We start from the raw sequence: 13,085 nt of genomic DNA, 5'->3' as shown, positions 1-13,085 counted from the left end.
CTTTAATGCCATTAATTACCTCCCGGCATGTAATGAATTACAAAGACACAGAGGTGTAAAGGTTCACTGATCTTTGGTTTAATTGGTATCTGAAACAGTGATACAAGGCACTGAGTTAATTAGCAAAATGAGAAACGTAGAGAAGAAGACGACATAAAAAGCATGATGTGGTCTGAAGAAGCGGGGCTGAATATCGCTGAATGTTTCTATTCGCCTCCACACAGCTCCAGCAGGATTTTACGGTAGTCGCCTGATGTGTCACCCTAAACAGCGAGAATTTAAAAGTTATTGCAAATGATATAAAAATGATTTTTGTGTTACTTTTAGAAAACAAAAAAAGGGAGCTTGTGTGGGAGAAGTGAACAAGATAAAACAGATTAAAAGGTTTGCATTAAATAAAGCTGGAATTGCAATTATCATAATTAGACCAGCTTGAGCCCCTCACCTTGATGAAGGAGTGTAGAGTCTTTCCATACATCTTCTGGAACTGACTCTTAATGTCCAACATGTCAATTTCAGCCCTGGAGACCATTATTCTGATGAGGACGCTGTCTGTGGTGCCCAGACCCTTGAGGAGAAAGACAGAAGCTACATCAAGGTTGTATAAAAATGATAGAAATTTTATCATTTTTGTAACTTGTATTTTTATTTTAATGAACTTATTTTTTTTCCAAGTTTGGTGTCCAGCCCCTCTGAGCCATAATTCTAGGTCAGATAGGATGTAGAGCAAGTTGGGGCAATTTTAAATTTTTTTCAAAGATTATTAACTGGATATAGGTCTAAATTTTGCATTTTTAGCAAAGAAATAAACTTTGATTTAAACCATTCCAGTGGAGCAGTGGCTGCATGTTCAATGTCTTGTCCTGGACTGTTTTTAGGTAAATTAACGTTAAACAACTGAAAGGCAAGCTTTTCAGGTTTCTATTTCTGTATATATAAAAATAGAAAACATATTAATTTTTTTCTACTTTCCATCCAAAGGCCTTATCACGGCCTGTGGATGTAACATGACAAATATGAAATAGTTTAAACAATATGAACAATTTTGAAAAAATACAGTATAATTACCTTCATTGACTTGTACAGCCGTTCAGCAAAAAATGCTGGTTTACTTTTAATGCATTTCACTGCAACCAGAAAAAAGTAAAACAAACATGTCAAACCAAAACATCAGAGGCAAACATCACTTACAATTTTGTGTAAATTAAAGTGACACATGTTTTTAAATCAGTATTGGTTATTGAAAATAAAACAGATCTTATTTCTTTTCTTAAAGCATTTCTGCAGGAGAAATAAAAACCCATTTCAGGTTTAACGTTGACCTTCATCAGCATAAATCAGAGAGGAAAATTCACATTTTGTGGTATCCAAGGTGAGCAACATATGAAGCATATGTGATCTTTATTTTATGAGATTAAAAACACCATCTACACACAAAATTCCAATTTCAGTTCAGATTAAAGTCTTTAAAAAAAACCTTACCCTGCAAGCTAAAAAAAAATAATAAAAAAAATCCAAAAGTGATTTGAATTCATTTAATCTTCAGCTGAGGAAGTGAGAAAACTTGCTCTCATGATCTGACGAACCAAAATGTGAAATGTTTTACGGAAATCGTGCAGCTTTTGGGAAGATTCACTGAGCTGATTAGCATATGTATAAGGGCTCATTAGTGCATGAGTACCTTTCACATCTGTGAAGGCATCTTGAAGTCTGAATGATGTATAAATAGGTGTTTCAGTAAAACCTGTTATCTCTGCAGCAGTCACTTCACAAACTAATTAACCACTAACTCATTTTATATACTGGCTTCTGATGTTCAGAACTGAAATAAACAACCATACAAGATCACGCTTAATCTGCAATTAATTATACATCTTTGTCTTCTTGTAAATGGACAAAAAAAAATCCATATGTTACCTTACTCTTTCTTTTATTCAATCAAATTTGTTGTTATTTGAAATAGAATTAAAGGTTTTACACTTTTCACAGAAGGCTAAGCTATAAAGAATGCACTCATTTTCAATCAAAAACTCTTTGTTAGATTAAATGTACCTTTGGAAAATTACATCTTTTAAACAGGCATTAATCATACTTTTCATTAAGTCCACATTTCTTTCTCATGTAGTATTATTATCGAAAATAATGTGCATTCACTGTTAACTAGTTAATGGAAATAAAGGCATGGAAACGTCAGTCTGTCTGCAACTAATCTGCAGTATATAATGTGTTTCACTTACGTAAGCAAAATCATACTTTAATAGACTAATATAGCAGTTAATATATGCCAGTGTGATGAAACATGTGAGTGAAGAAGCTGACCTATGGCAAGAAAGACGTCCTCCAAGGAGCCAGACATCTCACTCTTGATGCTAGTCTCGATGTCTTTCCCAGAAATCTTCTGATATTCCTGAAACACTGGAGCAGAAAACAATATGAGGAGGATTTATGGAGTGGGATGCTGATCATTTTGAGATGTTTAGACACCGATTTATGGATTAAGAGAAATTCTTATTAATATTTGCTCAAACGTGCCACAAGAGGTCAGTAAAACCTTCACAAGCTTTTTCTAATGCCAGTTTTGTTATATAATAAAAAAAATAACTGCAGTTCTTATTTTGGCAGGAATACCTCTCAGCAGATGGTTTCCATTCCTAACGCACAGCACTGTGAGGAATTTCACCTCATCTGTGCCCCAACGAGCCTCTCCGGCCTCATAGATGTCCTACAAACCCAGAAGTGAAAAAGGAAGTTACATGGGATTCAAATAATAAGTGTCATATTGAGAATTTTATTTACATGAAGGTATTAACCTTCGCATCCTGAACAGCCAGGGCATCGTCCACTTTATCGCTTTCATCTCGTCCAGCCTGCAATCCAAACAAATCCATATAAAATTAGCAAATACACAGATAATAAATGTTTCTGTTTCTGTACAAGCAGTAAAACCTTGGTAAGAAAGATGCTGCTCAATGCTATTTTTGGAAAAAAAAGCTTGCAAATAAAAAATAAGCTATTTTATCATTCAGTTTTGTTTACATAATCAAGTGAAATTCCTTTAAAACAATTTTCAGTTGCTGCTCCGTCATTAAATGAAGCAGTGACTGAAATGACAATGATATTAATGTAAAATATCTTCTTGTTCTTCCTCTATACACTGGGAAAAACAATGCAGAAATCTTTAATCTCCAAGTCTCCATCACAACCATTTATTTTAAGACTTTTTGACACTTCTTTATCAGGGCGGCCAGTAATTATGAGGAGCGCTTCATAAACCACAGATTAAATGAATATTATTGGAGCAAACTGGGAGGTTGATGTTTGCTTACCGTGAGCAAAGAGACCAAAACCCTTTTAAACATCCCAGATGTATCCCCAGACACAGCGTCCTCCAGGGTCTTCCCATATTCTAGTGAAAAAAAGGAACAAATTATGTAAATTATTATCTAGTTTAGCTTTATTTTTAAATCAGCCATTAAAACATGTTATATTTAACTCCATATGGTGAGGTAGACACCAAATACATCAAAGCAAAGGTGAAAACAATGAGCTCCCAGACAGAGAGCAACTCATATTATGAATAATTTACAACTTCCACTGCTTTCTGATAATGGGCCTTTAGAGGCCGCTGTGCAATATCATATGTCATATATAGGCTCAGGAAACGACAGAGATGCAGTAGATTGATGGAAGAAAGTCTGCTCATGAGACGTAACTCTTATATCATTAATAATATAAGAGTTACCTCTCTTATAGACCTCGTTGATGGTTTTAATTTCACTATTGCTTCTTGAAGCCAGAATGTCAATTAGGCAGGCCTCCTCTGTTCCAGCCCCCTGTAAAGCAGAAAATTAGTATTTAGTTACTTAAAACAATGGAAATGAGATTAAAGTATAACTTTAGAGGTATTTTACTACTCCCTGTGAGAAAGTATCAATCTGGTTTGAAGTTCTTTACTTTTCCTGACTCAACTTTTGAGAAGATTCTGGAACATTGAGATGATGCTCAAAAGTGAGCCCAAGGGCTTTTTAATGTTTTTTTTTTTTGGCCTTTTGACAAAGTAAGATAAGTTCAAATCTATAATATTATGTAAAATGTAGTTATTTTACAAATACATGTCTTTAAAAGTCATATATTCTTATCGGTGATTCTGTCATTTCACAAAAAGTTATACGTTATATTAATTTGTTCATTGTAAAGTTAATGTAGGTAATGTAAAAACTTATATTTTCTCTCAGAAAGTCAAATTTGTATAATTTAAATAATGGAATGAAAATATAAGTGTAGAAAATAAACTTTTCCACTTTTTTTGTACTTATGCAGACCAGGAAAAGAATCAAACTACATACTTTCAGGAGGCACTCTGCATTATTCAGTTATTGTTTTTAATATCTTAGACATAACAGGAATGACTAAGAAAACTTACAAAATATCAACCAATGGCTCCTGTAATTTCGTATTTATTATTTATTTGTGTTTTCTCGTCATATTTTGAAGCAAAGTGCTGAGAAGTTGCCTAAAAAGTATGGATACAACATACTGACCATAGAATCGTCACAAAAATGTTAATTAAGTGAGTAAATCTGACCTTCATCGCATTTTTCAGCTCATAGGCATCGTAGACAGGCGCTAACATCAGCAGACCCAGAACAACGCTCTTGAAGTTCCCGCTCAGCTCTGAAGACAGATCATCAGCCAGCTCCTAATTGGATGAACAAATGGAATAATATTTCCATTTTCATTTTCCAGTTGCATCATAAATTCATTAAGATTATGATTTATCACTCATCATCTGCCAACTGCAGACAGTTGGCAGATGATGGAGACCAGACTTCCATCATCTCTGGGCTTCCCACTAGCGGGTGTGGTTTTTGGAAACATTTTGTGAACAGTGTAGCCGTTTAGCTCAGCTGACCACATGTGGGTGTCACCAACATGACTCACTCTTTCTGCTGCGCTCAGTCTTTGCTTTTCCTGCAGTTCCCTCAATGAATTCTCAGAAAACTTTATTCAACCTCTTACTGGACACCATGTGAAGAGGTCATCTTTATCTCACTATGTCAACCCCAAAACTTCCCTCTCAGTTAATATATTGATCCTCATTAATAACAAAACCAAGAAGCAGACAGTTGGCAGCATTCCTTATTTGGTTTTAGTGAATGTTTATCACAGGAAGGAGCGTTCCCCTTTCCAGCCGACTACAGGGCTCCCTCTGTCTAAGGATGCTTTTATAGATGGTCATTTGTAATTTATTTCTGCTTTTTGGTCAATGATTAACTTGGACTTTATCTATGCCTGTACCACACCTAACCAGAACATGATAAGAGCGCACACTGAAACAATAGTGACAGCAGATCTGCACTGTTTGCTGTAGGGTTCATTTAGGGTGCTGTTCATCATTTTAAGGTCGTCAAGCTGTCACTTCTCCATCTGCTTAAAATAATGTTTGTTCAAGATAATAATTCTACTTCCACTAAGACGAAGATTGTGTTTGCTCTCACCTTCCCCACAGTTTGCTTGTAGGCCTCCTTGATGCGCTGCCTCTGGGCAATCGTACGGTGCGCCAGGACATCGATGATGGCCGCCTCATTCGTCCCTGAAAGCCACATCACATCACAGCACACCTTGTGAATCACTACTCGGACCCTTTCTGATTATTTCTTGTTTATCGCACTCGCACATCAAACTTTTTTTTTATTCGGTAACCTGAGTAAATACAAAATGCTGGGTTATTTTTCTGATTACTTCATTTATAATGGGAATAAAGCTATCAAAACATACCTGTCTTCTTGTGAAAAAGTTATTTCCTTCTAAATCTAAATTACTTATGCAATCAAGCTTTCACAATAACTGTTTATCTGTCTTTTAATTCACCGTGGGAACATTTTTGGCTCGCTCTTCTTTGCAGAATGATGTTAATTCAGCCACATTGGAGGGTTTTCAAGAAAGAGAGGCAAATCAGACTTAAATCCAAACTTTGACTAATTTTCATTTTCCATTTTTGAGCCAATAGGAAGTAGAAATTCTGGTTTTGAATTTGGATCATTGATCTACTGAATAACTTGTGCAGGGAAGCATTTGGTCAAACTAATGATCGGACATTCTCCTTCAGGATTTTCTCATAGACTTGAATTAATGGTTTTATTAATAATGAAAAGTCGTTCAGCTGCTGAAGCCCAGATCTTCCCATCACCATTGACCTATTTCATTGTCAGAATGATGTGCTTTTCCTGAAGTGCTGTTTATTTTACACCAAATGGACTCCTTTCAAAATGCTCTGATTCTGTCTTGTCAACTTTCAGGACATATTCCCAAAAGTGTAGGGATTTATTGGGATTTATTTATTGAAAAATTTGACAATGCCTTTTTGGTTGTTTTTGGCCAACAGTGATAAGAGATTGGGAAATTTTTCCCATCCTCTTCTATACTGTTAAATCTATAACACATTGACTACGGGAAGTAAGACGGGTCATATGAGTAGATGTGAGATTATACAGGTCTGGATAGAGAAAACGTGATTAATCCTGGTTAATTTATGATTTAACAAGGGAACACATATTTTCACATAAGTGAAGTTGGTTTTGATAGCTGTTTATCCCCTTGTAAAGAAAACTATTTGATATATGCAATTCACGTTTACTCTTCCTTTTTCTGTCAGATAATAAAATTTGTTTTCTGATTTGAAGGATTTGCATGTTAATTTAAAAAAAAGAAAAAATAGATTAAATCAGTGGGGGCGCAAAAACCTTTTCACAACACTTTATCCGAAATGCTACTTTTTAAAAAAAGTGTCTAAAGGAGATCCCTCCAACAGCCGTGTAGATAATCCTGACACACAGCTGCTGGTTTGGGTTGGCATAGAAATCTTTTGTTAGCGAAAAGCAGCAAACTGGAGTCAGGAGAATCTGATTAGTCTAGTAAACTCCTAACAGCATCCGCATTCCTTTTCAGAAATCTGATGCAGAGCAAAAGTTGGTATAAAGGTTTCAATTCAGACCACTGCAACCTACAATGAGATCAGATTACTACTACAATTTGCATGCTTAGCAAAATCACTTTGACTCCATAGTGTAAAATAAAGCAAAACCAACAAGATAAAGGGGAAAGAAATGTTGAGTCTAAAATCTGTGATTACAAAACAAGTGCTCAGCAACACTAAAACTTCCTCCAGAGCGTGGGAGAAGCAGACTTTTTTCTTTCCATGGAGCCCTCCTTGAAATCAGAGATAGGAAAGGATGGACCATGAATAAAAGTGTTGCTGTGAGCCACTCACCAGCTCCCTTCATGGCTTCTCTCAGCTTCTGGGCATCAGCTGCAGCATCAAAACCAGCCGCCTCGGTCACAGTTCCACGTTTTCCAATCTGCTCATAAATTACACATTTACAACCAGTTAACAATGCAAACAAATTAAAGTAAACAGAGAGTTTGTGGTTCATCTACATGTAACAAATTCTAAAATACACTCGCTTTTATAGCTGCTTAAATACATCATAGATGCATATAAGCATATTCTAACCACTGACATTTTTCACTTTGGTTTTTTTGTTTCTTTTTCATGTCTGACTGCGATTTTTACCGATTCTGATTTGGCTGCTGAAGGCTATAAAGACAACAGAAAAAAAGTTTGTGGTGCGGGCGTCAAAGTAGACGGTGCATATATCAAACAAAAATAGGTTGAGCCTTTAATATGATCCACTTAATAAATAGGAAAACAAATATCGGATATATTTGATTTTGACCAGCTGGCCACCAATCAGCTGATCAAAGAGAATTGAAAGATTTCAGATGCATATCTGACACTATTTCTAGTTTGAAAAAATAATTATATAAGTTCAGATTCCCAGTTCATTTGTAAATTAAATATTTCCTTTATGAATTGTCAGATTTTATTTTTTTTTATCAAACATTTTCCATAAAGAATTGCTGAAAGAAATGCTGCAGATCTTTAATGTAATGGTGAAAAAAAACATCCTAATTCAGAATATCTCAACTATTCATGAAATGAGGATTACGTTTGGAGGAAAATAAGTGAGGCAATGAAATTCAAGAACACTGTTACAACTCTTAAAAATGGTGGAGGCAGCATCATGCAGAGGGATTATTTTGGGGGAGAATTACAAGATTATTTTTAAATTCTTCAACTTTGAACCAAGTTATGTGGATAAGAATTTGCGACCATGCAACAAAATTAGTTTTCAAAATTAAGATCAGTACCATTTCTTATCTCTTCCTGTCTTTTGACAGGAAAAGAAAGAGGTTTCACTTAACATATTTAGCAATTTAAAGTGTTGCAACTTCTGTAAAATGATTGACATAACTACAGTATTTGCCACATTTTAGGCTGATCTCCATTTAAAACTCAAAGACAGAAATGTACTCACTCTACCAGCTGCAAAAATAATAGTAAAGCAGCACAACTGGCTTTAGACAATAGGTCTAAAGTCTTCCAAATACATGCAAATACTACTGGTGGTTACGATGCTTAGGAAAAGCAGCTTACAAAGAACACACTTACTGCTGCCATTTTTGAATGATGGTGTATCTGGTCTGAAGGTCTGGAGAGCTGAAATAAAAAAATAAAAAATGCAAATAAATAATAAGCAGCTCATAGTACATGAAAGAGATTATAACAAAGTAAGAGGAAACAATCCAAGGAGGTAAAAAGATGGTGCCAGGTTTGAAGGCTTCCCTTGTTAACCTCTGATAAATATTTTATTTGGTTTATTATCTACAAGAGGGTTTCCATCACACTCGTGGGCCATGCGCTCCAGGGTCCCATTTCAGTGCTAGTGCTGCACAATCCCATGAAGTGTTTGTTTATCTGAACACATCTGTAATTACTCCCTTAAGAAGAGACATAATGGAAAGACATTCCCATTGCATATTTTAAAATGTTACATCAAATTAAAATGGAACACTGCGATTCATCAGTCTGCTGTGTGCAAACTAACAACACTTTGATTTGCTGTGATTAAAAGCTTATTGTACAAAAATATATTGGCATATTTTATGGAGACATTTAGACACTGTGGTCTAAATTCAGGAAACAGCCCCACAGAGTGGCTTGTTGTGAAAATATTCTGCATGCGATCACAAGACATTTTCACACTCAGCATGTGCCAACTGTAAGCCATGACGAAGTTTATTCTGCATCTGGAACACAGACAATTATCCTGCAGAAAAACCTTCAGATCCAGCCGTGTATTCAAAATTATGCAAACGTGTATACATTGTAAATGTAGTTCAGAGAAAACACAAAAGTTACATTTCCGTTTCCATGAATATATAGCGTCGGTTCTTGGAAAGCAATTAGAAACTGGATTGGCAGGACTTAAGGAAGGTAAATGAAGAAATTGAACAACAGTGACACGTAGAATAATCAAGCGGAGCTGAACAACAAAGTTATGACTGCAGTCGAAATCTATTCATAATCGCAGCAACTGTGTAATAACGGTGTCATCTTTTGCAGAACCTATAAACTGTAAACTTTAATACAAAACGGCGCCGAAAGTATATGAGGAAGAAGACATCGATAAGTTGGCGTTGAGGTCCCTGGGCACGCCCTGCACAGGGAAAAGCGGCTGCCTGAAGAAAACTTTTACAGAGCGGAACCCGAAGAACTCTGAGTTTCGTCTCACCTGGTCTGAGAGTGCTTTCGTCCTGAAGCCCCACAGGAAGGTAGAGAGACAAGAGCAACTCACCGTAGCTTTTAACTGCAGCCTTGTCCACGGACCACCCACTTCTAACACCGCTTACGCGCGCACGCCACAGCTCGCGCTCAGTTGTGTTTACTTGCTGTGACTCCAGGGGGCGCTGTTGCGGTCTAAATAATCTCAACCAGGTATTTAGTCGTTCAAAACACAAACTCAGACGGATTTCATTGGGATTTCATGTTGCTCTGTTGCAACCAGGTATACATACTTAAGTACTTACTTATTTACTTAAAATATTATGAAAAAACTCTACTATTAGGAGTACACACCGTTGCGACTCAATTCCATCAATAAAGAATAATCTTTTTTCAAACAAAAATGCAAAGTCTTGATTTACCCTGAATTTGTTATTTGTAATTATCTTATTTTATCATTTAACATAACTTGCTTTTGTCCAATAACATTGTTTTTAAATATTAAATCAGCAGAACCCCATCAATATCTCATTGGATTCCTTTTGCTGACCCAAAAATAGGTACAGAAATATCATCTTTAAGAGTTTTCTGTTTCACTTTTATTCACTACTCAAAATACAGTTTAACTTTTAGCTGCCTATACTTTCTTATTTTAGTTGCCCATGAGTTCTTAGGGTTTTTCCAGAAGTCCTCCCTTGGACAGGTTCTTCTGTCTTTTCTGGCTCATTTTGAGGTTGCTAACTTCAGGAGCAAAGCAGCTTCATAAACATGTCTGGCAAACAATAGAGTTTGACAAATAACATATTAATAATTTTCAGCTAATGACTGACAAAGGTCACATATTTTTATAAATAATAAAATACTATTAAATTTATTGTATATTTCTTTAACTTGCATTTTTTTCCTCCATCTTCCAGCTCTCTGAGCCCCATCTGGTGCCCCCTGGTGGCCACGATACCCATTTTTAAAAACACTGTAAAGTCTTTTTTTTTTTTTTTTTTTTTTTTTTTTTTTTTTTTTACAGGTTTTTTGTTTTTGTCCAGGATTGCTCTGTGTTTAGTTGCAACAGTCTTCTGATTTACTGTTCCCAACTTTATTCTAATACTGCAAAAATAAATATTCAATTATTTTTAATGCTTTTTACTCCTCTTTAAAAGAGTTTTCAATGCAGGGGGTCAGTCCAGAAATTATTTTGCACAGGAACAAAATTTATATTTCCAACTAAATATAAATTTAGTTGGAAATTTATATTCCAATTAAATTTGGAAATTTGTAAATATTTGAATAAATTCAAATGTTCAATTTATTGTCAACATTTCAATAAAATTCCTGGAATTTTGTTGCAATACTGACAGCACCAAGATTTTTCAGATGTATCACTGCATATCATGTCATACGATAAAGACAACAGATTAAGATAATACTAAATAGTTCCCACCACCAGACAAAAAGCTAGAGGATAAAACATGTGGGGGAAAGTTAAACAAAGGACTTGTGACAAATAGAAAAAAAAGACAAAGATAAAATACACACAAACCTCAAAACATTTCTGCAGTGCCATAAAGCTGTCCTTCAGGATTTATGCCCAGTTTCCTCACTCTAAATGTTGCAATGTCTTTGTGAAGACTTCCATTTCCCAATATATCCCTCCTTTATCGTCATACTCACTTAGAAGTTGCTAAAGATGAAAGCTCGAAAGCACTCCATAGTACATAAATGTAATAATGTACATTACACCAGAGAAAAATTGATTCCACTAAACCAAGAATGAGACTCATTAATTCCCAAATGTGACCTGGGAGCAATCTAACCAACATGAGACTCAAAACAAGGACTGCATGACACAAAGTGTCTTTAAAATGACACAGAATAGATTAAAAAAGGTGTACAATGACCAAAATAAGACCAACCAGCATGTAAAATGTGTGATGAGAGCAGCTACGACACAAATGTAAGAGTTAGTGTGGGATGTGGAGGCTGCTAAATATAAAGTTATAGGTGAATGCATTCCTGTTCCATTTTACATTGTGTCTAAGTAAAAGTTGACACATTGATAAAAATTGTTATGTTTAAACAACAAATAAGTATTCTGCAGGGATTTTACGAGACCGACTAACAAAACATAGTAAGTAGTGAAAAAATAGCATTCTGAATTTTTGTGGATTTACTTCTGACGTTGTAGCGTGCATTTGTAGACCTCCTCCCAAGACAATGCCATGTAGAAATATCTTTCTCTGCAATTACAGCTGCAAGTTTCAAAGAACCTGCAGCTGATAAGGTTGGGCATGGCAAACATCATTAACAGAAATACTATTATCAACAGAGTGATCACAATATTTAAGACTTCTTTAATAGTATTGGAAATTAAAGCGACTAAGTGAAGTAACTGAGAGTTTCACAGATGAAAGCATAGCCGCTATCATTACAACAGAATAGTCTTTATTGTCATCGTATCAACTGGACTCCAAAATTGGTCAGCATCTTTCTCACTGACAGACAAATTAAATACATAAATAGTCAGCAAAGTGTGAATAATATGCAACTACTACAATATTTTTACTCAAATAAAAGTAAAAACATATTTTGCACAAAGGGTTTTTTGTGTACTGACTAACTGATCAGAATATTTGACTTAATATCTAAAAAATTTTAGACATTTAGGCAGGAGAAACACTTTCCTACATCTAATGTTTTTATATAAAATATATTAAACTAATATTTACAGAAAGCATGCAGGCTAATGTATATTTATGTTAGAATGCTTAATGTCTCTTCTAGATTTATAAAATGGTACAACAGGCTAAGAAAATGAAAAGAAAAACAAACAAAACGCTAGAACTGCAAAGCTTAAAGAAGAACTGTCACGTAAACGTAAAATGTTGGTTTGTGTCTGTGTGTGGGGCATTTTGTTTTTACAAAAACACGTTTATTCTTTATTCAGTGAATAAAGAATACACTGGGTAGTTTATCCAGAAATAAGAATAGCGATAATGCATACTAAATAAAAATTCAAAAATACAGTATAATAAAAATACTCCTTAGTATGTCTGCCTTTTTACCCCCCAAAAATTATTTAAGTAAATCTAGTTACTACCAACCACCCCTGATAGTAATAATAAAAATAAAGAAATTTCTAGAAAATATGAATGCATTTAATAAATTATATAATTTTTCATCATGTCATTATCAACCTGGAAATATAGGGCAAATATTTGTACATTGACACTTGGGGGGCTTGTTGTTCCACGATCCAACAGTGAATATCCCCACGTGACGTGAACGCAGCAAATGACCTCACACGGCAGTACACAAGCGCGAGAGGGCGACGGAGCTCTCTGAACTACAGTACCCACAAGTCACCGTGTGCGTCAACAGCAACAGCTCGGATGTTGCGATAATGCTGGCAGCCAAAGATTGCTGTGGTTGCAGAGATTAGACGGTTGTGTCGAAACCTCAGTCG

General features: G+C 35.3%; 1 protein-coding gene across 2 annotated transcripts; it reads right to left on the bottom strand.

The window, feature by feature from the left end:
• Window positions 1–56: 56 nt before the first annotated feature.
• anxa4 (annexin A4) lies at window positions 57–9,786 on the bottom strand. 2 transcript variants are annotated; one of them, XM_055040343.1, is made up of 13 exons: window positions 9,699–9,786; window positions 8,513–8,560; window positions 7,271–7,358; window positions 5,499–5,593; window positions 4,586–4,699; window positions 3,743–3,833; window positions 3,327–3,406; window positions 2,811–2,867; window positions 2,629–2,722; window positions 2,320–2,415; window positions 1,069–1,127; window positions 446–568; window positions 57–263 (listed from the first exon to the last, which is right to left on the bottom strand). In XM_055040343.1, exons 2-13 carry the CDS (start codon window positions 8,519–8,521, stop codon window positions 207–209), a joined length of 963 nt encoding a protein of 320 aa, XP_054896318.1. In that variant the 5' UTR covers window positions 8,522–8,560; window positions 9,699–9,786; the 3' UTR covers window positions 57–206. The 2 variants fall into 2 exon arrangements, with proteins under 2 accessions (XP_054896318.1, XP_054896317.1); XM_055040342.1 differs by having other exon boundaries at window positions 9,636–9,767.
• Window positions 9,787–13,085: the final 3,299 nt, after the last annotated feature.

The sequence above is a fragment of the Poeciliopsis prolifica genome, unplaced genomic scaffold (genome assembly GCF_027474105.1).
Source record: "Poeciliopsis prolifica strain line A6 unplaced genomic scaffold, Auburn_PproV2 SCAFFOLD015, whole genome shotgun sequence".
Taxonomy (NCBI): domain Eukaryota; kingdom Metazoa; phylum Chordata; class Actinopteri; order Cyprinodontiformes; family Poeciliidae; genus Poeciliopsis; species Poeciliopsis prolifica.
The sequence above is the reverse complement of the archived record's forward strand: the minus strand, read 5'-3'. Positions and strand labels throughout refer to the sequence as shown.